The sequence below is a fragment of the Podarcis erhardii genome (genome assembly GCF_964252035.2).
Source record: "Podarcis erhardii genome assembly, chromosome: 1".
Taxonomy (NCBI): domain Eukaryota; kingdom Metazoa; phylum Chordata; class Lepidosauria; order Squamata; family Lacertidae; genus Podarcis; species Podarcis erhardii.
The window spans coordinates 74,163,831-74,191,684 of NC_138497.1; the positions used below are offsets into that span (position 1 = coordinate 74,163,831).

Consider the following 27,854-nt stretch of genomic DNA (forward strand, 5'->3'; position numbering starts at 1 on the left):
GCGGTTTTGACATGGCCTGTGCTCTTCAAGGGCATAGAGATCATATTGGTCCTCCACCTCATTACCCCTCCGGTTGCTCCCCACCACAAAAGTTCAATATCAGACTAATTGAAGCTGCGGCCTTGAATCTCTGTATCTCATTACCCATTCCTTCAGCCTGCTAGTCTCAGCAAGGCAAAATTTAGAATGTCATGAAACCTGATAAAACAGTGCCTTTTCCTTTCTTTCCTTTGGTAATGTACAATCTGTGTTCTTTTCACAGGAGATAGTGATATAAATAATGAACCGTCTCTGGAGAATATGTGCTGTGAAGCTTGAAAGTCTTCATTAGGTCTCAGTCCCAGAGTCTTCCTTTAGCATTAGAACTTTTCTGTGCTAGCTTGGTTTTCTGGGAAAAAGGACACCAGAGGTGGCTCAATAAGTTTTGGTGCCTGGGGCAGAAAATCAAAATGTGGCAAAGATATAATAATGTTGTGGTAAATAATGAACAAGCTGCTGTTGATGGGCTGCCTCAGCTTTGAGGTGATGGTGTGTGGCCTACTTTACAGAGGACAGTCCTCTATTTGAAGGGCTAACTGCTCAATCTGTTTCAAAGATTTGTTGTTGTTGTTTAGTCATTTAGTTGTGTCCAACACTTCGTCACCCCATGGACCAGAGCACGCCAGGCACTCCTGTCTTCCACTGCCTCCCGCAGTTTGGTCAAACTCATGTAGGTAGCTTCGAGAACACTGTCCAGCCATCTCGTCCTCTGTCATCCCCTTCTCCTTGTGCCCTCCATCTTTCCCAACATCAGGGTCTTTTCCAGGGAGTCTTCTCTTCTCATGAGGTGGCCAAAGTATTGGAACCTCAGCTTCAGGATCTGTCCTTCCAGTGAGCACTCAGGGCTGATTTCCTTCAGAATGGATAGGTTTGATCTTCTTGCAGTCCATGGGACTCCCAAGAGTCTCCTCCAGCACACTTTGACTAAATGTGATCCACCTGGAGCAGGAACTGGCAAGCCACTCCAGTATCCCTGCCAAGAAAACTCCATGGACTAAAACAACAGGCATATAAAAGTTTCAAAGATAAGGAACCATAAAAAAAAACAAGATGGAGGGCCTTGAAGCTGCCCATCAACAGCTTTTGAACACCACAACACACACTTAACTAGCTGCAAAGTAACATAACATGATATGTAATAAAACTGTAATTTTAATCTTCATATCAAAAAGCACAGTTCCTGATGGCAACATATCATATCTTCTATATGTATTGGTATTGTAAAGTCCAAGGATTGTCAAGTCCAAAGATTACAATGCACAGTTGTACACAAGGGTGTATCCTGAGAACTATTCTACCATTGGCTGCCTTTTGTTACTAATTAGTTTGTTTGTCACACTTTCAGACATAGGATGATGCAGAAGGTAGTTTTGCTTGTTGCACATTTAAGATGTAGGACGATGCAGAAGGAAGATATCAGCATGAAATGGCATTGCCAACAGGAACTGTGTATTGCAATCTTTGGACTTGACAATCCTTGGATGTTACGATACCATTACATATAGAAGATATGATATGTTGCCATCAGGAACTGTGCTTTTTGATATGATGATTAAAATTACAGTTTTATTACATTCCATGCTATGTTACTTTACAGCTAGTTACATGTGTGTTGTGGTGTTCAAAAGATGCTTCATGTAATGAGGCAACAGTGGTGTTTGTTGCCCATCAACATCTGGCAGCACTCAGTCAGCAGACTGGGCATCCACACAAATATCCTGGTGGTGCCTTCCACGCCATGGTAAGGTGTGCTTAATTATGCTAATTATTTCTACATTTAATTTAATTATGCTATTTTCCTTACATGTCTAAAAGCATGCCCAAAATTACAACAACAACAACAACAATTTATTATTTGTATCCTGCCCATCTGCAAACTTTATACAAATTAGCACCCTCTTTTGTCCTGTTTTTGGGTGATGCAAACCCTCTTTTTTGGCAATGCAAAACAGTCTACCCTACTTGACTTGCTTAATTGGTAGGGCTGGGTCTGAGCAGAACAGACTGTGCACAAATAGGAAATGGTAGTATGCTAACTTGTTATGGTACTCTCCTTGCCTCATAATAATTTCAAAAGGTATTGCTAAGTGCAGATATAGTTATGTTGATACCATATTATCTTCCATCCTGATGATGCCCTAAGGAATGCTAGGCAGCAAAGGCATTTATCCTTCATCCTGTTCATATCTCACTGGTGTGATTAACTTCCTGTGAGAAACACTTTTGCTTGCATAACAGTACATGATCAGATTAATAACTAGAACATGCCCACATTTAGTGCAGGGAAATTGGATCTCAGGAAGAGAATGAGTTAGGTTTTTGTCTCTTTTCATGTTGCTTCCTACATCATCACCAGCCATGAAATCAGGGTTTTAATGCTAATTCAAGCTAAGCAACACCTGAAGCCCATCCATCCATAGTTGCATCTGTGACATAGTGACTAAACAAGCGGCAGGGCATAATTTTGTTATCTGGGTTGTTAAATATTTTGAGATGATATGTAGGGAGTAGGGATAGATGAATCAGTCAATTTGGGTTTCCCCTCAGTTTCTATTTTTTTCAAGTCTTAATGCAGTTCTGCAGCAATTTGCTTTTTTAAAAATAAAAACAACACTAAAAACTCATAAAAATCCATCAGTATTTATTCCAATTTCTTCTTATATATACATTTTTGCAAGCAATTTCCCCTCAAATTTTGTGTTATTTTCACTTTTTATGCACAAATCCCCTAATATATACAGTTTTGAACACATTTTCTGGTTGGAAAACTTCATTGTGAAATTTGGAGGCCTGCAAACTTTGAAGGATGGTTGTGTTTTGATTTGTCTCTTGGTTCGCAAAGTGTAAATTGGGTAGTTTCTCATTAAAATGCAAACAACATCAAATTTCTCCCTTGTTCCTAATTATATCTAAGTTGAAATCTGCCTTTATTGTTGCATAAAGGTCCTCTGCAATTGTGGTCATGATCTTTCCTGCATTTTAAGCAGTTTCCTCAATCAATGCAAATCTTTTTTTAGAATCCAGATGGACAGCTAGACAGAGACAGCATTTGGTTGTTGCTGCTATACAGCAATATATAAAAAAATAAGGCTCGTTGCAGGGATATCCTTAACCTGCACAACTTGCTAAAGAGTAGGTTATAACAGGTTCCGTGTTAGAGCATTAGAATTTTCTCTACCTTCTTATGACAGACAATGACCATTCTTAGTAGGAAAATGCTGGAGATTTTGAATAATAGCATTGACAGTTAATTGAACTGTGTGTATGATTTTGCACAGTTCATATTTGCTTTACAGTGACTTACCTGGAAATAAATCTCATTGAACTTATTTCTGAGTAGATAGCATCATGCAGTTAAGGCAGTATCCAGATTGCCAGTTTTACACAAATCGCATTAACAGCAGTGCTGACCTAATAATAATAATAATAATAATAATAATAATAATAATAATAATAATAATAAAAAATTTTATACCCCACCCATCTGGCCGGGTTTCCCCAGCTGCTCTGGGCGGCTCCCAACAAAATATTTAAAACACGATAAAACATCAGTCATTAAAAACATCCCTAAACAGGGATGTCAGATATCTTCTAAAAGTCAGATAGATGTTTATTTCCTTGGCATCTGATGGGAGGGCGTTCCACAGGGTGGGCGCCACTACCAAGAAGGCCTTCTGCCTGGTTCCCTGTAGCTTCACTTCTTGCAGTGAGGGAACCGCCAGAAGGCCCTCGGTGCTAGATCTCAATGTCCGGGCAGAACGATGGGGGTGGAGATGCTCCTTCAGGTATACTGGGTCGAGGCCTTTTAGGGCTTTAAAGGTCAGCACCAACACTTTGAATTGTGCTCGGAAACGTACTGGGAGCCAATATAGGTCTCACTGCTGCTCTGCCACAGCCCCACTCAGATAAGCAGCAGCAATCCTGGCACTAGGGGTGGGGTGGCTGCATCCCACCCATTGCATCACTACTGATCGTTCACTTTTCTCCTAGTCCTCCATTGGGACTAAGTTCCAAGAGCAATAAAAGCTCCCACCTTTTCTAAATAAGTGCCTCTTTAAACCACAGAATCCTCTAATAATGATATCCAGCTATTTAAATAATACCCTGCTTCATAATATATTTTTCAATAGTCTTTTCATTAAAGCATCTGGGTGCAAAGACTTATTGCAGTGCACAGCTACAAAGGAATTTCTCTCTCCCTTTGATAGGCAGCCACCCCTTTTTAATGCCACTTTGATTAATTCCCTTCCCCTTTCTCTGCACCTCCACTGCAGTACCAGCCCCCCCTCCCCGGCCAGTGCCAAATAAACTAAAGCACTAATACATTCAAGTCCAGAATCTCAAGGCCAATTGCCAAGGGTTTAATTATATTCTTCTGGCAAATGACCATTGTTTGCTCTTTAAAAAGTCAAACCTTACTGGCTGCCAACTCTGCTGCTCCAGTCAGCTGAGGAGGGAGGCTTTGAAGTGTTGCAAAAGTCTTTTATTTTTGCAGAACCAGGAGGTAATCGTAGAGCTAGTTGTAGGCTGTGAGCACGAACAGATCTCAGAGGTAAGGGAGGGATGACTTGTGACCTCATCTAACTGACTGGAAGACTTCAAATGAAATTTGTACACAGTCCAACAGGACATTAAAAAAACAACAACCAAAAAACCCACCCGTCTTTTGGGATTGTTGCTCTGGGGAAAGTTACCTCAGATTATCAAATCCTCTGCAAGTTTTGATGTCTGTCCTTGTTCTCAGTGACAGAGAAGTTAGAGGGAGGATGTTACAGATTGCTCTTTGGAGAGGAGTACAGTCATACCTCATGTTATGTTTGCTTCATGATACGTTTTTTCAGGTTGCGACCCGGAAGTACCGGAAAGGGTTACTTCCGGGTTTCGCCGATCGCACATGCGCAGAAGCGCAAAATGATGTCACACACATGCGCAGAAGCAGCGAATCGCAACCCGCATATACGCAGACACACCACTGCAGGTTGCGTTCTATTCATGTTGCGAACAGGCCTCTGGAACGGATCCCGTTCGCAACCAGAGGTACCACTGTATTCCTCCTAACAGCAAACTTTGATGGTGAGTGCTGCTGGGCTTTTGCAGCTAAAATGGGGCCATTAAGAAACAAGAGAGAGGCCAAGGCATGCTGGGGGGGGGGGGAATTCAAGGTTTACAGAAGAGCAGCGAAGTGTGTAAAGTTATGCATACATATTATGGAGAAAGTGGGCAGAGAGTAGTTTTCGCCCGTCTCTCATAATACTAGAGCTCAGGGATATCTGATGAAGATGAATGTCTGAAGAGTCAGAACAGACAAAAGCAATATTTTTTCACACAGGGCCTAGTTGTTGTTTTTTCCCATACTCTTTTTATTAGTTTTCATTTACCACATACACAACATATACATAAGAAAAGTAAATTAAAAAACAAATACACTTACACATAGAACAAGAAAAAATTAATAAAAGAAAAAGGAAAGAAAAAAAAAAGGGGGGGGAACATTGAACACAGACAACAAATTTGAATATACGTTTCAGATACACATACTGACTTCCTTCCCTGCTGGTTTCGGGTTTCTTAGATTAAAGGCTTCATTTTCTGCAGCTGGTATTGGTTACTAGTTTATACATCGTAAGTTTTATAACAGACCTACTATAGTTGGTAAGTTTCTATAGTTTCCTTCAATATAGACCATAAATTTATTCCAATCTCCAATAAACTTTGTATTTTTTTGATTTCTGACCCTTTGCGTCATTCTTGCCAATTCAACAAATTCAAATAATTTTGTCTGCCAATCCCTCACCGTTGGTATGTTTGTGCTTTTCCAGTTTTGTGCGATTAATATTCTGGCCGCTGCTGTCGAATATTGGAATAGAGTTCTGTCTTCTTTCCTAATTTCTTCTCCAATGATTCCTAATAGAAAGGCCTCTGGCTTTTTAGGGAATGTGTACTTAAATATTTTTTTTAACTCGTTATAAATCAGATTCCAAAATTTCTTCACTTCCTCACATGTCCACCACATATGTAGGAAGTTACCTTCTTTTATTTTGCATTTCCAGCAGGCCTTATTTCCTGTCTTATACATCTTATTTAATTTTACAGGGGTTATATACCACCTGTATATCATCTTCTCTAGATTTTCTCTGATTGCCACGCTTGCCGTAAACTTTATTCCCTCATTCCACAGTTTTGACCATTTTTCATATTCTATGTTATACCCCAGATCCATCGCCCATCTTACCATAACCTTAATTTCTTCGTCTTGTGTGTCCCATTCTAATAGTATGTCATACATTTTAGATAATAGCTTGGTTTTACTTTCAATTATTTCAGTCTGGAATTTGGATTTCTTTTCATTCATTCCTACTTTTTTATCTTCCGTCCATATTGCATTTATTTGATGGTATTGTAACCAGCCTGTTAATTTTCCTTTCAAATCTTCATATGGTCTTAGTTTCCAGCCGCCTTCAGATCTTATCAGTAGGTCTTCATATGTCAGTCTTTGCTCTTCCATATTTGCTTTTTTGATTATTAGGATATCTGTTGGGGACAGCCACCAAGGTGTTTTCCATTCTAAAAGTTTTTTATTTTTTTCCCAGACTTCGTATATTGGTCCTCTAATAATATGGCTTGAAAACCCTTTGTGAACCTTTTCTTTGTTTGACCAAAGATAAGCATGCCAACCGAACCTGTTGTTAAACCCCTCTAAATCTAATAGGTCGGTGTTCTCTAAGGTTATCCAGTCTTTAACCCAGCATAGGCAGGCAGCCTCGAAGTATAATTTTAAGTTCGGGACTGAACCCCCCCCCTTTCCTTTCGGTCTGTGAGTAGTTTAAACCTAATTCTCGGCCTTCTCCACTGCCATATGAATCTCGAAAGTGTTTTCTGCCAATCTTTGAATATTTTAGAGCCTCTGATCACTGGGATGTTCTGAAACAAGAACAACACTCTTGGGAGTACATTCATTTTTATTGCCTCCATCCTACCTATCCACGAAAGTTTGACTCTATTCCAAATATCAAGATCTTTTTTTATTTCCTTCCACATTGTCAAATAATTATCTTGAATTAAATTTATATTTTTTGATGCAAGCCATATTCCCAAATATTTTATTTTCTTAGCCACCTTGATTCCATGTTGTCTCTCTAATTTTTCTCTTTCATCTTTTCCCAGATTCTTGGTCAACATTTTTGTCTTTGATTTGTTCAATTTAAAACCGGATAACTTGCCATATTCCTCTAATGTCTCCAGCGCTTTACTGATACTTTTTTGTGGTTTTTCCAGAGATAACATCAGGTCATCTGCATACGCTTTTAGTTTGTATTCCTTTATTCCTACTTTAATCCCCTGGATCTCTGGTATTGTTCTTATTTTATTCGCTATCACTTCTAATACCATGATAAATAAAAGTGGGGAGAGAGGGCATCCCTGTCTTGTTCCTTTTTCGATTTCAAATGTATCTGTAAGGTTATTATTTATGATCAGTTTAGCTGATTGGCTTGAATATATTGCCTCTATTCCTTTCATAAACTCGCCCTCTATCCCCGCTTTCTCCATGGATTTTAGCAGGAACAACCAAGAAACATTATCAAACGCTTTCTCCGCGTCTATAAATAACAGCGCCGCAGGTACTTCATTATTCGTCTCCAAATATTCAATTATGTTTATGGTAAGCCTTACGTTATCTTTCAGAAACCTATTTGGGAGGAATCCTGCCTGGTCTTTGTGAATTAAATTTGTTAGACACTTTTTCAATCTATTCGCCATGATATCTGCATAGATTTTATAATCATTATTTAGTAAGGATATCGGCCTATAATTCTTAATATTCAATTTATCCGTGTCTGGTTTAGGGATTAGCGTAATATGAGCCTCCCTCCATGACTCTGGTATTCTTCCTCCTCCTAAGATGTTATTCATAGTGTCGCAAAGCGCTGGTGTCAGTTGATTCTCTAAAACTTTATAATATTTGGCAGACAAACCATCCGGTCCCGGGGCCTTTCCCGATTTCATTTTTCTTATCGCATTCTGGATTTCTTCTGTTTTTATGGGCTTATTTAACTGAACTCTTTCTTCTTCTGTTACGGTCTTCCCACTGTATTCCTCTAAGTATTTTTCTATTTGGATTGGATCTTCCTCTTCTCTCTTATATAACTTCTCATAGAATTTAAGAAAAAAAAAATTGTATCCTTTTTGGGTCCTCTATCAGCTCTTCCTCTATTTTTATTTTATTTATCACCATTTGTTTTTGTCTTCTTCTGAGTTGCCAGGCTAGTATTTTTCCCGTTTTATTCGCTGACTCAAAGTATTTTTGCTTCATTAACTTAATTTTCCATTCAATTTCTTGATTTGTTAACACTGAGTATTGTGTTTGTAATATTTTTGTTGTTTGTATACTTTGTTCATCTTTCGGGTTTTCTGTTAATTTTTTCTCGGAATCTCTTAGCTGTCTAAGAATCTCTTCTTTCTTTTGCTGTCTTATTTTCTTCTTATAAATGTTCTGCTGAATGAAGAAACCTCTTAAGATGGCCTTACTGGCGTCCCAGACTACTTCTATGTTTGTTTCTGCATTGAGGTTCAAATCAAAATATTCTTTAAGAGTTGCTTTAGCTTTTCCAATGACTTCTTCACTGTCTAATAAGTATTCGTTCAACCTCCATCTGAAGCCTCCTTGTGATACACCTTTTAATTCCAATGTTATCGAATTATGGTCGGAGAGGGTTCTTGGTTGAATTTCACATTTTATAGGTCTTAAGGTAAGTTCCCTCGAGATCCAGATTTGGTCTATTCTGCCCCAGCTTTTATGTACCTCTGAGAAAAAGGTGAACTGCTTTTCCATTGGATGTTTATGTCTCCAGATGTCTATTAAGTCCATATTTTCTTCCAAGTCTTCAAATGATTTTGGTAGCTTCCCTTGGTTTCGTTTTTTCTTTTCCGTTTGTCTGTCAATTTCTGGTACAGGTACTGCATTAAAGTCTCCCAATAATATCGTCCTATTATTTTCTAATTCCAATAAGACTTGTTCTAATTTCTTAAAAAATTCTAATTTATTTGAATTTGGGGCATATATATTTACTACATTTAATTTTCCCCCCTGGAAGTTGATCTGCACCCCCAATATCCTTCCTTCCTCGTCTTTGTAAATCAATTTAGGTTCCCATTTTTCATTGACATATGTTACTACTCCCCTTTTTTTCTCTACCGTAGAGTTTACAAATTCTGCTCCTAATTTTTTGTTTAGTAAAATGTGTTTATGCTTTTTAGTCACGTGCGTCTCTTGTATACAAATTACATCAAGTTTTTTCCTTTTCAAGACGCTTACAATTTTATTCCTTTTGGTTTTTTCATTCATGCCATTTACATTCCATGTTAGGATTTTCAAGTTCATTATTACGTTTATCTACTAAAAAACCAGTAAGTTACCAATTTAGATTCGGGTAGTTTGGCTTTCTGTTTCTTCTTCTTCCTCTTCCGCTTCTTCTTCCCCTGCTTCACCCTCTCCTTCCTCCTCCACCCCCCTCCCTCCGCCTCCGCCTCCCCCTCCCCCACCCCATCTCTCATGCCTCCTCCCTCCTCTGTGTCTCCACTTTTCCCTCCATGTCTCTCCTCCATCCTCCCAAGATCTTTTTCATGTCTATGCAGAAATTTACCCACTTTCTGGCAGTCAGTAATCTTAAATCTTTTCTCCTTGTAGAAAAAGGAAATCCCTTCAGGGAATTCCCATCTATGTTGTATGCCATTCTTTTTCAGAATATTTACTAACTGTTTGTAACCCTCTCTTTTGCGTAGAAGCCTGGTTGGTATTTCTTTAAAGATAATAATTGGTCTACCATCAATTATTAGCCTCTTTTGGTAACTTTCTCTTAGAATTATGTTTCTCATCTCTAGCGATTTGAAAATCACTAAACAATCTCCTGGGACCTTTTTGAGTTTAGTTTGTTTGGGCCTTATTTTTATCCTAAAGGCATTCTCTATTGTTTGTGCAACTTCCTCTTCGTTAAATGCTAACCATTTCGCCAGTTCTTTAATCATTTTTCCTTTGATGTCCTCATTAATTTCTTCTCCTACTCCTCGGAATTTTAGGTTTAGCTGTTTTTGTTTCATTTCCATCATTGCTAGATTATCCAAGTCCTGGTCCTGGCTCCTGTTCAGTTCTCCAAAATTCTCTTTTAATTTTTCTGCCTCCTTTCTCTGATCTTTCATCTCTTTTTGTATTTTTTTATTTGAATCCTCTAAAGTCTTTGATCGAGTCGTCAGCTCTTTTATCTTGTTTGACAATTCACCTACTACGCCCTCTATCTTCTTATCAATCGATTCCTGCATCTCTCCTAATTTTCTCTCCATATGGATTTCATTCTGTTTAAATTCCTCCTTTATTTTCAATCATAATATATCTAGGTCTTTAATTTCCTCTTGTCGAGATGCTTTTCTCTCTGATGGTGTTCCTCCTACCTTTCCCCCATTCTTTCCCGCCATTGTCTCCACTTCCACTCTCCCTCACCTTTTATCCTTAATCTTACACAAAATTTGATTTCTTATATCTCTCCCCTAGGGGGCGCACAATCTTAATCAAGTTTAGTTTTCTCAGAAAGAGTACACTGACCTTCCCTTAATCCAATTGAAACAATACTGTCGGTTTGGTCAGTCAAATGTCCCCCGCTCTTCAGGTATATTCCTAGTGTGTCAGACTGTTTTAACACTTTGCCTTTATAAATTTTACAAATCTAACACTTTACCTTCAGATCTAAAATAAATTCATTAGATTTCACTTACCACCTATATGTTTATCAAATCAAAACTTGTTAATAATATAAAAATATAATGGTATGATAAGGTCAGATTTAAGAGTTGTTATTCTTATATAGGGGGTGTGTGTAAAAAGGAGGGAGAGAACAGTAAGGACAGGGGTTAGAGGGTTGTAAGTTTGTCCAATGTCCAGCCTTTATTTCTAGTGGAGGCAGTTTACTTCTTCTTTTAATCACTCTTCAGCCACTTGTTTGGCTTAATCCAATTTCGCGTGATATAAACAGTGTTTGTCAAACTGTTTAGTAATCCGAATAAGTGATATTCTTTCAAAAAATAAGAGTGGCTGAAGATTTAGAGAGGAAAGAGATAGGGGGGAGAGTGGGGAGAAAGGAGAGGGGGGGAGGGGGCAAGAAGTTCCAAGGTTTCAGAGTTCCAATGCAGTCCAGAGATAATCCGTGGGAGAGAAAAGAGTTCCAAGTGATGAGGAGAGAGAATTGCGGCTAGTTTTCAACTTCTGAGAATTCCAGCCTCCCTGCTGGAACCTTCCAGTCGAGGAGGTTGTATTGAAAGGAAAGTTCAGGGGTACAAAATTAGCTATTGTTCCTACGATGTGTGTGGGGGGTGGAAGCTTCTGTTCCCACCCCCTTTTAAACTCAGAATGATTTAAGTCCTTCAGCAAGCGGGGTATCTCATGAATATAATTTAATCCTTTATGGCATGGTGAAAAAAGTAAGGTCCAACTGGTGCTATATATAGAAAAAAAAGAAAAGAAGAATGCTGTCGAACCATATATACACGAAACTTTCACAATCTCCCACCGATTATTGATAAAGAATAAGAGAAGGCAGAGTCCAAAATAAAAATAAAAAGAGGAAGCTAAAAATCCAAAATCTTCTAGGTTATTTTGAGCAGTGTAAAGTCCGTAGTCAGAGCTGGAGAGATGAGGAGAGGAGGTAATTACTTACTTATTTGCACTGTAACGAGATTTAAAGTGGGTGAAAAATAAAGGGTAAAAAGTTCTCCTCCAACTCCGTTACAGTCTCTGTTTGATTCAGCTTTTCGCTTCACCTCTCTCTCTCTCTTGTCCTTCCACTTCTATTTGCAACCCCCGCTGAGTCCGCAGAGTTCTTTCTTTATACCTGCTCACTTTAAATCTTCCTCTTATTCTTATTCTTTCGTGCACCCCCAACGCAATACAAAGTCTCTAAAGTTTTCTCTTCTTTTTGCTACTTTTCTTTTGTTTTGTATCCTTTGCCTCGCTTAGTTACTAGCAAGGACTTTCACTTCTCTATTTCTACAGCGGGTGAGTGGTGGTTTCTTTGTTTCACTCTTACGATTTTAAGTCCAGCGCCATCTTAACTCCGAAAGACAGGTCGGGCTCCTTATTTTTAATCCTCTTACATCCGACGCTCCCTTAGTTAATAACTCTTAATTTTAGCTCCAAATGAATCTTTTAACACCGAGGGCGTCTGTTCTTAAAGTTACGGAGATTTGTCGCCATTTCAGTGAGAGCTAGAGGCATCGCCACGCAGGGTCCGCAGAGCTTACCGTTCGCGTTTCTCAGTCCCGTCGCTCCCGAGTCTCTCCAAAATGAAAAAAAAAAAACCGGAGAAGCATCGGAACCGTTCCAACGCTGTTGGTTAGCGTTCCCTCAAGGGGGCCCCCCTTGAGATTTTGGGGTCGCAGTGCCCTTGTGTTGCCCCGTAAAACCCCGTGTGGTTCGGAGAGGCTTCTCCGCGCTCCCTTACTGCTTGCGATCCAAACCGGAAGTCCCAGGGCCTAGTTAAACTGTGGAATTTGTACTCACAGGAGGCAGTAAAGGCAGCAACTTGGATGGTTTAGAAGAGGATTAGACAATTTATGGAGAATAAGGCTATCCGTGGCTGCTGGCCAGTGCTCTCCCTCCATTGTCAGAGGTAGTATCCTTCTGAATAGTGGGGTGCAGGTGGCACTGTGGTCTAAACCACTGAACCTCTTGGGCTTGCCAATCAGAAGGTTGGCGGTTCAAATCCCCGCGACGGGGTGAGCTCCCGTTGCTCAGTCCCAGCTCCTGCCAACCTAGCAGTTCGAAAGCATGCCAGTGCAAGTAGATGAAGTAGATGAAGTACCGCTGCAGCAGGAAGGTAAACGACGTTTCCACGTGCTCTGGTTTCTGTCATGGTGTTCCGTTGCGCCAGAAGCGGTTCAGTCATGCTGGCCACATGACCCAGAAAGCTGTCTGTGGACAAACCGTTAACTCCCTCCTACTAACACATTTAAAAAACCATAGAGTGACACGGGAACTGAGGCCATTGTCTCTGAACTGGATCTTGTGCCAATGAGACATTGCCAATTTGCACCTGCAGCTCAAACATGAGACAAAAAACTGCTTTGTATCTCATCTCAATAGCTGTGTTGTTTCATTGAACCCAAGGATCTCCCACTACACTGAAAAGAGCTGGTCAGTTAAACCTTTGCCAATATCCCACCCTTGAATGACAATAGTTACCACAGCTGGTGTGTGTGTGTGTGTGTGTGTGTGTGTGTGTCCAACACTTAATTTTAGCGGGTATTTAAGTGCCATTTAAAATATAGATTAGATTGCTGTAAATATGTGGGGCTGCCTCTGAAGATGTTTCAGAAACTTCGGCTGGTAAAGAATTTGGCAGCCAGGTTGCTTACCAGGACATATGATCCTTGGATGAAGGGAGGGATATATAAATATAATAAATAAATAAATGAAATGAAACATACTGCTTTTGTCATGTCAAGCTTGTGCTTATTTAAGCAGATGCATGGGAAAGGTGAGAAATTCCCAGAGCTCTGTTGCTTTTCACAGGGAGCTTTGTCCAGTTCAAACTTTTTCCTCCATGTGATATTTATGGCAGCTTTTCCTGGAAAGCAATTGTTTTCAGTCCATAAAGCCTGGGCCACATGCTTTCTCTTAACATTGAATTGGCTCCTGCCCAGTGTGTGGCTGATAGAAAAACCATTCTGTGGGTGTGCCCCATGTAAGCAAATTAAGTCTGATTCTCTGTGTGCTTTCTTAGAAATTAATCCCACTCACTAGGTACAGAAGGTTGGAGTTGAAGTTGGTAGTGAGGCTGACAGCTAAGAAGCAAAATATAATGGGCTAATACAATATGAGATTAAATATGGTCCTGGGCAGCATGTTTAATGTTATTTCTAAAAGCTTTGGGATGGCACCTGCCAAGCTCCTGTGGTCTGCAACCTTCATTTGTTGCATTGGGACTTGGACAGAATGATCCCAGGATTTGAATAGCATGTGTGGCGTTTGCCCTTCTAGGTGGGTCATAAGGAAAGGGTTAAATGAGTGTGAAGTGATTGGCCAGTAGGAACCCAAGGGGAGGAGTTGTTGGGAGTCAGTTGGGAGTTGGAGAAGGAAGAGGGAGGATAAGTCTGTGGGTTGGTCTAGTTTTGATGTGAGAGAGTGAGAGAAACTGTTAGGAAGAAACAGATAGACAGTTGGGATTATCAGTCAGAAGTTATTAGGAAGGTGTAGGCCGGTAAAGAAACTAAGATTAAGAAACTGACAAGAAAAATTATCTGAAACCATAACCTTGTTAATGCTTATAAAATAAACTTGCTTATTTGATTTAATGTTAACAACTGTCTGGACTCCGTGTGTACCCGAGAGAAACGGGTTGGTGGCAGCGGGGAAGCAATCCCAGTGGTGGCACAGAGATCAATAGACCGTTAAATGTCCGGGGACCCTGTGTGATCGCCACAGCATGTTACAGTGATATAGTTGCCACCTGAAAGCCAAAACCTTATTTGAGTGTTTTGAGTCATTTAAATGTATGCAGACTTATGTTTATTGACTAAGATTGAGGCCAAGCTAAAAACTAGCACTCGACCTTGAACTTGGCCTGGAATCTTTTGAATGAGCATAGCTCCGTCAGTAGGGCATGAGATTTTAAATCTCAGGGTCATAGTTTTGAGCACCATGCTGGGGAAAAGATTCCTGCATTGTAAGGGGTTGGACTAGAATGGCTGTCATGGTCCCTTCCAAGGCTATGATTCTTTGAATGTGCATTGCATGCTCGGAGAATCACCTGTGGCCCCTCGACGGCATGCACCACCACTGGGAAAGCGCAAATGGCAGCAGCTCCCAACATATGCACACAGCAGAATGGGTGTGTGAAATCTTCAAAAAGTGCACTGTGTCTGCCATATGGGCAGGGCTGGGGCAACATTAGAAACGGCCCTAAGCAGCATTATTCTTTAAAGTCACTTTAATGAATAAGATTGATTTCCAGGGCTTTTGTACTTTACGGGGAATGAACCAAATCTCTTAAGCCCTTATTTTTGGCATGGAGCGGTTGGGAGACTGTGCAGCTGATGACAATGGGGAAAAAAGAACTATGGTAAAGTTCAAGAAGACTTTGTTCTTGTAATTGAAGTTGGTCAGCAGGAATCTTGAATGAAAGGGAAGCAGTGAGGGGAGCAATTTGGTAATATTTACAGGCTCTGTGTAGTCTCTGCGGAATGATTTGATGGATTTCAGGTGGTTGGGGTTTTTTTAAGCAAACAAACTCACAGCTCATCATCTTGTGTGTGTGTATGTCTTTCCCCACCCCAGGTGAAGAGTGAAGGCCCAAAACTTGTCCCCTTCTTCAAAGCCACTTGCGTCTATTTCGTCCTCTGGCTGCCCACCTCCAGCCCCTCCTGGTTCAGTGCCCTCATCAAGTGTCTGCCCATCTTCTGCTTGTGGGTTTTCCTGCTGGCGCACGGGATCAATTTCCTGACGGCCCATCGCAGCGCCTGCAGAATCCTTGCCGGTTTGATATTCTCATCTATAGGAGATGCTTTCCTCATCTGGCAAGAGCAAGGCTACTTCGTTCACGGTCAGTGGGGCACCAGTGTGTGGGCCTGGGCAACTAAGCTTCTGGAGCACGTGTCATGTACTGTCAATGATGAAGCGTGGAAGTAATTCAGATGTCTGCCCATGTGTGCTCCTGCACTGGAGCTTTAGCACATAACTAGAAATGCAGGAATCAGGACCAGAAAAGTCTGTCATTTCTCTTGTTGGGGTTAGGTGGCTGAAGTAATATAGCCATGATCTTCATACACTATGAGGCAAATTTACACATCTTTGCTGGTGCAACCCAGTCAGATGGGCGGGGAATAATAATAATAATAATAATAAGAAGAAGAAGAAGAAGAAGAAGAAGAAGTTTTAAAAGATATTTTAACACACATATAGGGCTGGCTGGCTATCGGTCCATATTTCAATACCTTACTGTACAATAATTATTTCTTTTCATGAATATTATTAATATGCTGATTTAAATTTCTCTCCTGCCCTTCCTCTCAAAGGAGCCCAGGATGGCAAACACCAAAATATAAACACAAAGCAATTAAAAATAAAACAAAAGCACATGTAGAATGTTTAAAACCATCTAAAAACATTAAGAACATCTAAAGGTAATCACACACCCTCACAGCTAATTATTTCAAGGTTGCTAGGATCAGCGTCTTTTAGCTATCAAATGCCTGGAATGTTTTAATTCCCCCCTGAATATTGTTAATGAGGTGACAGATGCACCTCATCAGGAGGCGCATTGCACAAATGGCCAGCCACCACCGAGAAGGCCCTGTCATGGGTCAATATGTTCCACACTTCTTAGACATCACTTTTAGCCTGTTTTATTTGATTATCTCATGCAACCCATTACTCTGAATAATAGCAACATGCCTTAGGCTGAGCAATAGTTTAAAGAAGGTCATACAACAGATTTACAAATCTACAAATGGTGTGCACAGAGGGCCAGTCTAGACATTGCTGAAGTTCCAGGGCAGCCCCTAAAAATGACATTCCTCAGGTTTCGTTCTCCCCCTCTCCTTATACTGTCTAATATGTCATTGCCGATGCAACATAATCACAGTGAGTTTTGCCATATGCTCTGATGCTGGAGGGGAATTTATTTGTGTGTTTATTACAATTAAATACCGTATTTTCTCCAGGAAGCTCAAGGTGCTATGCTTGATTCCCCCTCCCATTCTGTTCTCATCTCTGTGAGGTAGGGGAAGCTGAGAGATGGCGACGGGGTCACCCTGTGAGTTTCGTGACTTAGTGAGGATTTGAACTTGATTCTTCCCGGTTCTAGTCCAACATTCTAATCACTAAACCAGGAAATTCTTAGTCTGGTGATAATCTCTGGTAAATTTCACTAGAGATTATGGGGGAGAGAAGAAGAGCTACAAAGAAGTAGATTATCTCATTCTGTCCAGAGACGACAGCGGTGATGATAGTTCAATCATACTATATTTTTTAAAATCAAAGCCATTGCCTGCCTCCAGCCTAGTGTATAAACCCATGCCTCTAAATCTAGATTAGCACATTTATCTTTTTGCAGATGGAGGAACCACACCTTTAAAAGCAGCATTAGTGAAACTTTGACAGTGTGGATGTATTGGACGGGGAGAAATTTATTGCCAGAAAAATCAAAAAGCCACATAGGTTCCCTTGTGCCCCTGAAGAAGCAGGAGCTACCTTCTGTCTGACTCCACCTTCTCTCTCTCTTTGGAGCCCTGATGTTTCCTCCTGCAATCTTCCTTTGAAAGGAGATGGATTGTGACATGTAGCCTGAGGCACAGCATGATTCAGAGAACAAGGGAAGGAGATCCTTTCTGTACTCTTGACAGAGGCACACTTCTTCACCTTGTAGGCAGAGGAGCGAGATGAGATAAGCAGGTGGTCTTTGGGGCTTTGGCTGCCGTAGATGTGCTGACACAGAGCACAGGGTTGACTGTCATGGGAAGAGAGAGCGGTTTGGCAAGTTGTGCCGAGGCTGGGAAGGGAGCACAAGTCCTAAGAAGTCACATGCTGCTGTCTAAGGGGAGCCATCATCTGTGGCTTAATTTGCAGAGGGAAGAAATCTTCCTGCCAATTAAGCCTTTTCACTTTTTTTTTTTAAAAAAGGTATATGGCTCCCATCAGCTTCAGGGCCTTGTGTCAATGCTTTGGGCATTTATTTCACCTGGCCCTGAGTTTTCTATAACCAGTTCTCTCTGATCTGATGATCTTAAAATGATTTGCAGATAGCTGCTGCTGCAGAAGCAGCTCACACTAGAAAATGTAGGGAGAGCAGATGGCCTTTTCCTGTCAGAAGTGAAAGCTTTTTCACCCTGCATGTAGTCTCCCAGAAAGTCTATCCGTTGCTTGTCTCTGTGTATGCCAGTGTTGACATTCCTTCACATTTTGTCTCCCCCCCCCTTTCTGTAGGTTTGCTGATGTTTGCCATCACACACATCTTGTATTCTTCTGCATTTGGGATGAAGCCTCTAGATCTGAAAGCTGGCCTGGTGATGACTTTGGTGTCCAGTTTCTCCTACACTTTCCTGTACTCCTACCTCTCGGGCCCCTTCACCTACCTAGTAGCCGTCTACATTGCCTTGATTGGCTTCATGGGCTGGCGGGCCATGGCCGGCGTGCAGCTGTGCAACGACCTGTGGACTTGGACCAAGCTCTCGGCTTGCATTGGCTCGGTGCTCTTCATGGTGTCCGACTTGACCATTGCCGTCAACAAGTTCTGCTTCCCTGTGCCCTACTCACGGGTCATCATCATGGCCACGTACTATGCAGCTCAGATGCTCATTGCACTTTCTGCAGTGGAAAGCAGGGAGGAAGACATCTTCAGGAAGAGGAAGTAGACGGGGGTGCCTGCAGGCGCTCAAACTCTGCTGGGAGTGCTGTAACTGCAATTCATCCCGGAGGAGAGTTTTGACTCTAGGTGAACCGGTGATTGCAGATCTTGCTTCATCGAAGCATTATCTTTAGTGTTTAGCTGGCTCTTCTCCAGTCCAGTTTGCCGGAGCCTAGAAGCCACACTGGAAGTTTAGTTCACACAGAACTAAGTATCTGACCTTTTCCTCTCTCTCTCTCTCTCTCTTTTGCATCTTGGAAGTTTCATGGGAGGGAGGGCCTCTCTAACTACTTCATTGTGTTTGTATAATACTGGAGCTGAGGCTGAACATTCCAGAAGGAGAAGACTCGTTTCAGGACGACGTTTCAAAAGAAGGAAAGGGTAGGCAGTGCATTGGCGTTTAAGAGCCTTGCCTTCAACACTCTGAATGTTCAAAAGTCATGTGAAAATGACCCTTGGTGCTGCCTGACCAAGCCCCGTTTTGCGTGCATTACAGTACAACTGTGAAACAATTGTGTGTCTACACAAGGAACCCCCAGGGCCCAAACGCTACAACAGGACATGGGAGCACTTTGTGGGAGTTTATGTCGGTCGTAAAGCTTGGGCTGTCCCTGGGAGAAACCAGTCTGAAGTCCAGATTCATTACAACCATTTTATTTATGGGCCATTCAAAGCCTTTCTTCTGAATGTGAATCCTGCAGAGCCCATGTTGTTCTGCAGGCTTAAAAGCAACAACAAAATGCAACAATTTTCTCAGGCTTGGGTGGGTGGGTGGGAGGGAGGGAACACGGGAAATGAAAAGATTGCTGTACGTGTGCATGTGAAACGCAGTTAACGGTATATGGTTCGTCAATTTTTCTAGCAATTTCTAGCTTGCATAATCTCAGATTAGAGCACCAAACAGGAGAACATTGTGAGCGCTCTCAAAATCTAACTCACCAGCTGCTTCGTTGGCTGAATATTTTGGCCAAGGAAACCACCGGCTTGTCAGACCTGCTGTCATAGCTACACAACGGGTCTGGGAAAGACTTGGATTAGTGACGATGCGTGGAGCCAGCTTCTCCTCCCAGCCTCCACTCCAGAGTCCAGACAAAATCCCATGTATTGAAAGAGGAAGAATCGGCAGGGTTATATCCTGCGCATGCAGGTGGTCTGGTCACTGTGAACAAGCGCTGTGTGGTGGATCCCTGACAGGCATTAGCAAGTCATTGTTTCTATACAGTGGACGATCAGGGAACAATATTTATTTGAAACTAAGCCAATGGGCTTCCGTGTATTTGCGCATGTGTAATGTGCCTGTTTCCGTGTACATGTTGCACAATAAGAATTGTGTTACTTTCCCACCAACTGTCACCAGGACTGTAGAATCTGCAGGTGCCTTCAGACCAACTGCTGCAGTTGCGGGTCTTGCCGAGAGGTACAGCCTATCACCAAAGTGCTGAGAGACCAATCAATGCGCCACTCTCCTCTCATCCATCTTCACTGGGTAGCACTGAGTCACTGTAGATCCAATTGGCAGGGAAGTGCAGTGGGGAAAAATTTTGTGTCAGCAGCTTCCTTGCTGTTTTGTTTCGGTGTCAACTTGCAAAATGGGTTAGCTTGGCCCGCACTGCAGCGATTGGTGTGAAGACCCCTGGTTGTGTGTGCCCACCTAATTGTTCATGGGGACTTTGAGGGATACATCGTACTTACTGACCGCAATGTATTTTTCTTTGTACAAGCTAGTAAGTGCAGGTCATGGGTAGAGCAATCCTGCAGAGGTTGGAGGAGGGAGAATCTGTGTCAAAGGAGCCACCACTTTCAAAGCCCTGCTGGGTTCTTACCTATATTCTTTTTCCTGGCCCATTTCCTTTTCTCCTGTGAAGAGGGAGGTTTGCAGCCTCTCAGCTGCCTTTCCCAGGAGCTTAAGTGTTGATTTACTTTGAGTCTTTACAGTTAGAACATACAGCATTCCTTTAGGTTCTCTCTACTGTGTTCTTTCAGTAGAAGTCTGCCCTTGCTTGCAAAATTACCTGTTCAGATAAGTACCTTTCCCCTTTGCTAATCTGTGTTGTTGTTGTTGTTGTTTTTTAAAAAAAACTATGAAAAGAGCATCCTTAGTCATTCTTAAACAGCGGCATCTTGCCAGAGGTGCACCAAATATTCCAGATAGATCACACACACCTACACCCGGTTAATATCCCAAGATAAAACTTCCCCACACACATTCTGTCACTCAGAAACGAACTACAGCGTACGCTGTTCCTCAGAGTCTAGCTCTGGGGTGCTCTTTCAATTCCCATAATCCCACTGTGCCAGGCACTTCAGCCTCTGATGATTCCTACAACTGCTGGAGAAAGGGCCATAGCTCTGTGGCATCAGGCTTAATCCCCGACACATCTTCAGGTAGGGCTGGGAAGGACCCCTGTTTGAAACCCTGGAGAGAGCTGCTGCTCCTTGTCAGTGCAGACAATGCTGAGCTGGCCAACTGGTCTGACTCAGGATGAGGCCTCTTCCTCTGCTTCTATGGCTGACATCTTGTAATGGGCATTTCCTTATTACAAGCATTATTATTACAAAGTACCTACCTTTCCCCAGGGATACTTCCAACACGTTGAATTGTTTGCTACTGGCTCAGTCATTAAGGTAAAAGCTGCTCATGTGACTTTCTGTAATAGTCAGTTCTGGCAACATCCAATCAGTGGAGGAAACTCTGTGTTACAAAAGTATTGTTGGTCTTATAGCACTTGAACCATTGTGGCTTCTCCCAACGAATGCCACTTTCACCATATGTGTCTCCCCCACCACTCCCTTACTCGCCTAAAAAGCCCCAAATGTTGCAACCTTTCCTTACAGAGGAGTTGCTCCAACTCTTTGATCCTTTTGGTTGCCCCTTTCTGAACCTTCTTCAGCACTCAGGTGAGGTGAGGTGAGGTGAGGTGAGGTGAGGTGAGGTGACCAGAAATGTACACAGGAGGTTTGGGGTCCCATGAATCAACATACCCACAGAATCCCCACTTTTTAGCCCAGAAGTGGAAGCAGAAGCAGCAAAACAATGCTGGCAGGGCAGTTACACCTGCAGAGCCCCAGTGAAGAGAGTCCTGCCCTGTGGACGACCCTCCCAGGGAGCAGAATGGCAGCTGGGCTGCTACTTATGGAGCCTCAGCTAACCGAATGCTGGCTGTATGCCAGCTCTTGGATTGCTCCCTGCACTGATTACGTCCAGGATTTAGTTGATTAAGTTTTATGTGTGGATGCAGGCTAACACGTGGAATATTTTGTTTTAGGGCAGCATGTTGGGGCAAGTTTCATCGGGAGGCTACTTTGCAATGTTGTACATATTATAAAACCGTAACTCTCTTCATGGGAGGAGGAGGAGGATGACGTACCTGACCCAAGGAGGATTACTTGGCTGACCAATTCCATTTGGAATTGGGGTTCTGCTGTCTGAGCCAGGTAAGGCACATAGTTTGAAGTAACTTTTTCATATATGGCCTATGAATTTTGGCTTCCCTTGTGCTATTTATGTGAACAGCTAGTTATTGTTAAGGCAGATATGAAAGAGCAGGAGAGCATTTGAAATGTGAATGCAAATGCAGGAATTGCTTTTACGAATGAAACAAGGAGAACCTTACGCCACATGCGTGAATAAAACATCTGGGTAGGCAATTTGAGTCTGATGCATTCTCCACAACGAGATGCTGTCTTGAGCTCTGTCTGTTGGTCGTCTGGAATCCACTATGCCTCTCTTCAATTAAGCACCATGCTTATTTTATGTAACTTAGAGTCATAGAGTTGGAAGGGACCACAAGGATCATCTAAGTCCAACCCCCTGCAGTACGGGAATCTTTTTGCCCAACGTGAGGCCCAAACCCACAACCCCGATGTTAAGAGACTCATGTTCTACTGGTTGAGCTATCCAAGTGGGCATGGCATGGTATGTGGAGACTTCCAGAAGTAACAAATGGAAGACCTAAAGTTAAAATAATTCCTCTTAACAGTATGAGTAACAGAGATCCCCTCTAGCCTTAATTGACAGGACTCGAGAGACAGCGGCTTGTTTCAGACTGGCTCTGAAACCACAGGCAAGAAAGAAGATTCTGAGTGTAAACACTCTGCTTTGCTCCTGCCCCATGTGCTGCTGCACTCTGATGAAGGCCCCCAAGGAACACAGGGTCTTTCCAGAGAGAGGCATTGTGGGAAAGGTGCCTTTGAAAAGGGCCCACACCACTACTGCTTTGTTGCAGCATCCAGTTTCAGACTTGAGCAGTATACTACTTTTAAGCTTTAGACAATATCTGCTGTGGCAAAGGAGCTGCGGCAGGGCTAGCCTGCCCATCAGCCTCAGTGAGGCAGTCACCTCAGGTGGCAAGCTGGGAACAGCTGGGAGGCCCCCAAGGAGCATGCCACCTGCTGCCGCCTGCACTTCTTGTCTGTGGCTGCCGCCTGGGAAGAGAGGGGGGCACTGTTGCTGCCACCTGCTCCTCTCCAGCCTCCTTTAGTCTTTCCTTTAGTCTTTCCTGCTGCCTTCAGTGCACCAAGGCTTCCCTGGGCCACCTCCAGTCACCTGAGGCGGCGGGGGTTGCGGGTGGCAGAGGAGATGGGAGGTGCCATTTTCTATTTTGCCTCAAGTGACAAAATGTCTTGGGCTGAGAATCCCCCAAACCACCTCACTTTGAATGCCTTGATCTAAGGAAGGCGGCTTCCGCAGAGTGAGGCATTCTAGCATGGGCAACACTGGAGGAGCAGCGCTGAGCATTTTGCTGAAGCAACCGAGTGGCAGTGGCACTTCAAGTGGACAAAGGAGGAGGGTGGGCAGGTGGGCAAGAGTGCACAATTCCCTCACCCATCACATTTTGCCACCTGAGGCAGAAGTCTCAGAGTGGCTAACTGGTGGAGCGGCCCTGTGAGGAAGGCTCTTGAGACAAGGGATGGCTGGAAAGTTTTCAGCCTCATTCCATTCCATTCTATTTAGGCTGAGGACTTTTCAGGGTGCCCATTGTAAATGGGCAACCAATGAGCCTTAAAGTCATTGTTAAAAGCCCCTTGGCTGTTTGCTGGCTAACGCCATCCGCTTCTTTTTCCAGACGCTAAGGAGATTTCATACCCGTTGCTTTCCTTGAATTCAATGGTGAAGAGGCTTTTCCTCCCCTTAGAGCAGCCAGACACCCTTAACTTCACTTTGATGGGTGTCTTTTGTTTAGAGAAGAACCAGAATAGAACAGATGGCCTCTTTTTTTCCTCTTCATTTCAGGACACCACAATTTCACAGGCCTTGAAAAGTGCCTCCACCACCTCCTCTTCACAATCTGAAATGGCAGCCAGAAAGGATCCTTGTGATAGATAGCTATCTAAAATATAGATGTGTGTGTATGCCATATATATACAGTGGTACTTCAGGTTACAAAGACCTCAGGTTACAGATAATTCAGGTTAGACTCCGCTATCCCACAAGTAGTACCTCGGGTTAAGAATTTTACCTCAGGATGAGGTAAAGGTGCGGTGGCAGCAGAAGGCCCCATTAGCTAAAGTGGTACCTCAGGTTAAAAACAGTTTCAGGTTAAGAACGGGCCTCCGGAACGAATTAAGTTTGTAACCAGAGGTACCACTGTACACACATGTTGGCTTTAAATAGTCACTGTGTATATATAAATACTCCCTCCAGTCTTTAGGAATGTCCTGCTGCTGTTAAGACCACAATCAGAAAGAATTTGTTTTGTTTCTGTTTGCATTTATGATTGTTTACATTCCTTGAAGCATTGGTTAAAAAGAAAGAAAAGAAAGCAAGCCTGGGAAGAAATAATGGTAAAACAGGAAAACATGGATAGCATTTTTAGGTATGCTGCATTAAAATGGGATACAGAATGATATGTGCAGAAAACTTAAATGTATCCTTATTGGAAACAGCTTCTCTTGAGTCCTAGAGCTAGAGGAAGCATTGGAGATCACATGTCCAAAGTCCACTTCGGGGGCCTAATTCGCCCCGCTGGCCGGTTTAATCCCCTGTGGCAGTTGATTTCCTGGGGTAAAATCCTAAAAAAAACCCTCAACAACTTCAATCCTAAAAAAAGCTCAGCAACTTTGGTTTGCCCTTTGGTCGGCCCTTCACTTCATCAAATCTAGCCCTCTTTGAAAAAAGTTTGGACACCACTGATTGCAGGATCTGCAGGGCAGGGCACAATTACAGTGTCATTGACAGATGGCTATCCAGATTCTGGATACTTAAATACTCCTCCCAAGCTAGATTGTTCCATTCTTAAACAGCTCAAACCATTAAGCTTCTCCTAATATTTCCTACAATCTGCTATAAGTCTAGACAGGCATTTGCAATGCATTATATTTCATTAAATTAAAAATTAAAAAAAAATATGCAGAATTTTTAAAAATGTACCGAACTTTTAATTAGAGAAAGGATATGTCTAGGAGCAGAATTATATTGTTTGTGATGTTATAACTCCTGTGACTTTACTATCTGTTGAATTTTTGCCTGTTGTGTTGCTGTCAAAAGGCACCAGGAGCCCCGAGAGGGCAGAAAAAAGGGAGTGATCCAAAAAACCAACATCAAAACACTTGGGGAAACTTGGGCAGTGGTACTGGGAAGCTCTGGTGGTCTTGAAAGAAAGATCTGGTTTGAAATAACACAGGAGGTATAATCTCTTGCCTTTAATGCTGTTGCATAATATTATTAGCATTTCATTCATGAGGGAAATTGTGTCTGGCTAGGGTGAAAGAGCAGGAAGGGGATTTAATCAGTTGGCATCTTCCTTCATTCAGCCTGCTTAACTTCTAGCCCCACCATGAACCTGCTGCCCTAGAGAATCGCAGGGTGTGACCTGCAATGCTGTGCCTGCACTTTTTGCAAACTTTCCCCTACTTTGCAAAATCTAGTTTGGAAGATATATTAACGTGTGCTGTTTTGCAGGGTAGGGAGGGATGTAGGAAGATCACTAAAACATTATTTTTTAAAAAATGTAATGGTAATAAGTTTTTATTAGTTTTCAATCACAGTCCAATAACAGCCTCATTATAACAATACTGATTTATAATACAATTATTAATACCAATCATTCAAATACTGAATTATGTAATTTAGTTAATGTGGCCCCCCGCGTGCTAGATTTGATGGTTTGATGATTTTGGAACGCAGAAATAAAAAAAAACCCATCTTAGTTTCAATTGCATTCCTGTCATAATAATAATCCCTTATACAACAACTGCAATATTAGTGACCTATTTGTGTCGACACATTAAATGATTTATAAAACTGCAAGTGAGGAACTCAAACTATATCCTTCTTCTGTGGCAATCATTCTGTCTATGGTGTTTCTTCTTGTCCTTGTAAGATGTCTTTCTTTCCCCCAATTGTTGCTGTTATCTGTCATGCCTTGGGCAGAGCTGATATCCCATTGTTGTTCCAGAAATTTCTGCATCGCTTCGTCTCACGCTTTGTTGTTTTGCATCCAGAACTTTAACATCAGCTGCAGAAGTTGCTTTGTCTTAGTAAATAAATTGTTGTCACCATTTTTCTTCTCAACCTGGGAAGAAGAGTGGTCTGTCGAACTGCAGATGACTCAGTAAAGAACCTTATCAGTTCCTTGGCAGTTCACAGACTCCTTTCATCCTTCCTTCCAGCTGAAGATATACTTCTAATTAAATTAAATTCCAAGTCCTCTTAGTGTTATTCAGCTTACTTCGTAAATAATAAAGGATGGGAAGAGTCAGATCTAACCATCCATCATAAACCTTTTGCAAAATAGAGCTTCCCTCCCTTTTCCCTTTTTTTACACACACAGTTCCGTTTGATGTTATATTCCATATTTATAATCCTATTTCTTCTATACTTGCTTGTACAAAATATAATTTGAACTAACATTCAGAGGAGGGTTGCCAAATCATAAATGTAAAGAAGAAAACTTTAAATAACGAAGCCGTAGGCTCCCCTCCCCCGTCTTTTGCACCAAATGAAATCTTATCTCAAGTTCAAACCTCAAAGTCCTTGCAGTTGGTTTGTTCCGCAGTTTACAATCTCATCTCTTCTAGGATGTGGCTGTACTTTAGTTCAATTAAGCTCTAATTAACAGGAGAACCTCTGCTTCTTAATGGCCGCGTAGGAGGGTTTTCGCCAGGTGAAGTGTTTTTGCACTCAACGCCTCCCTGTCTCCCACATTCCATGCTGGAGCGAGAGCCAGGTACTGAGACAAACTGCGAGTGAAGCCCATTCCTCCTGTCCCTGGGGGGAATTTGCAAGGATGCTTTATCCTCTGTCATCCTTGTATTTCCTTTGCCAACGATCTCCCGCTGTCGTGGGGGCTGTCTATATTAAGGCAGAGTGGAACCAAAATCACATTATTTTAAAATTCTTTGGAATATAGTATTATTTCTTCTTCACCGAATAGTATTATTTCTTCTTCCCTGAACAGAGTTCAGAAAAGCAATTTGCTGCTAGCAGATGGTGAGTTCAAATGGGTTGGCTCTGAGTACTGTACAATTACACTTTCCCTTTTGTGCACAGATATATGTTTTCTTGATTGTTTCTTGTTTGTGTTTTCATTTTGTTTGTATCATGGAGGGATACTGTGGAGAAAGTGAGCAAGATAGTGCTTTGTTTGCACCCTGGTCATTAGGGAAGAACCAATTTAATGAGAAGCATTACCACCATCCATTTTTAGATTGTGGCAATTTAATTCGGCAGTAGTGTTATCATGGCTCTCTTAAAAGTACAGGCAGTTTTGATAAATGTGCTTGTCAGTTGCTCTTGGGTAAAAGAGTTAGTTACCTTTTTATTTTTAAAGTATTTTTTTAGAAGAAAGCAATCCTCAATAAAAGATTTGTTTTTGTGCATTACTCTATGTCCAGAACCCTCTCTATGGTTCCCAACCTCCTTTGAGGCAGATTAGTTTCTTGCCTCTTTACAGATATTATTATGCATAGCTTGCCTGTTTTAGCGTGTGTGTGTGTGTGTGTGTGTGTATCAGACTGTTAAGAGTTTAAGATGAGGTAGGCAATCATTTCTGGCCATTCATCCATTTCTCTTGTTTACTTGTCGTGGAGTTGAAATAAACATGAGAAAAAAGTTCTCAGGCAAAACTCCCCATCTCTATTTAGTTGATGGAATTTGAAGCCCTTCCCCCAAGATTACTCTTTAATGGCGGTCTTGGATTTGGGATTCAAGGAGAAATCTGGTGTAAAAACAGTTTCTCATTAGCACCTGTTTTGTCTTATGATTCAAATGTCAGAAATTAACATTCTACAAACTTGTTTCTGCTTGCAAAGCACCCTTTTGGATTGAATCCTATATGTTCAAAAGGGTGGGCTGGGTAGCTGAGGAAAGGAATGTGTGTGTTTGTGCACTGTACACCAGACATTGCTTGTCCTGTGTTTAGGCTGTACATGAAACTACTTCCAGGCATGCTTCCCGTTCCCCTTCCTCATCAACAAAACGATTAGAAC

The 27,854-nt window shown here is 41.9% G+C and overlaps 2 protein-coding genes across 3 annotated transcripts in view; both read left to right on the top strand.

Annotated features, from left to right (window-relative positions):
• TMEM86A (transmembrane protein 86A) overlaps window positions 1-27,245 on the top strand; it is a 45,325-nt gene extending 18,080 nt beyond the window's left edge. Inside the window, exons 2-5 of one of the 2 annotated variants that reach the window (XM_081842244.1) lie at window positions 15,359-15,623; window positions 18,005-18,806; window positions 21,692-21,860; window positions 22,444-27,245. In XM_081842244.1, coding sequence (XP_081698370.1) covers window positions 15,359-15,623; window positions 18,005-18,432 — 693 coding nt within the window. In that variant the 3' untranslated portion in view covers window positions 18,433-18,806; window positions 21,692-21,860; window positions 22,444-27,245. The remainder of the gene's footprint in view (window positions 1-15,358; window positions 15,624-18,004; window positions 18,807-21,691; window positions 21,861-22,443) is intronic. The other variant, XM_081842245.1, reaches the window with a different exon arrangement.
• The window catches only part of GTF2H1 (general transcription factor IIH subunit 1), a gene marked incomplete at its 5' end in the record, with an annotated part of 330,296 nt that overhangs the window by 170,873 nt on the left and 131,569 nt on the right, over window positions 1-27,854 (top strand). The gene's annotated exons all lie outside the window — the stretch shown is intronic.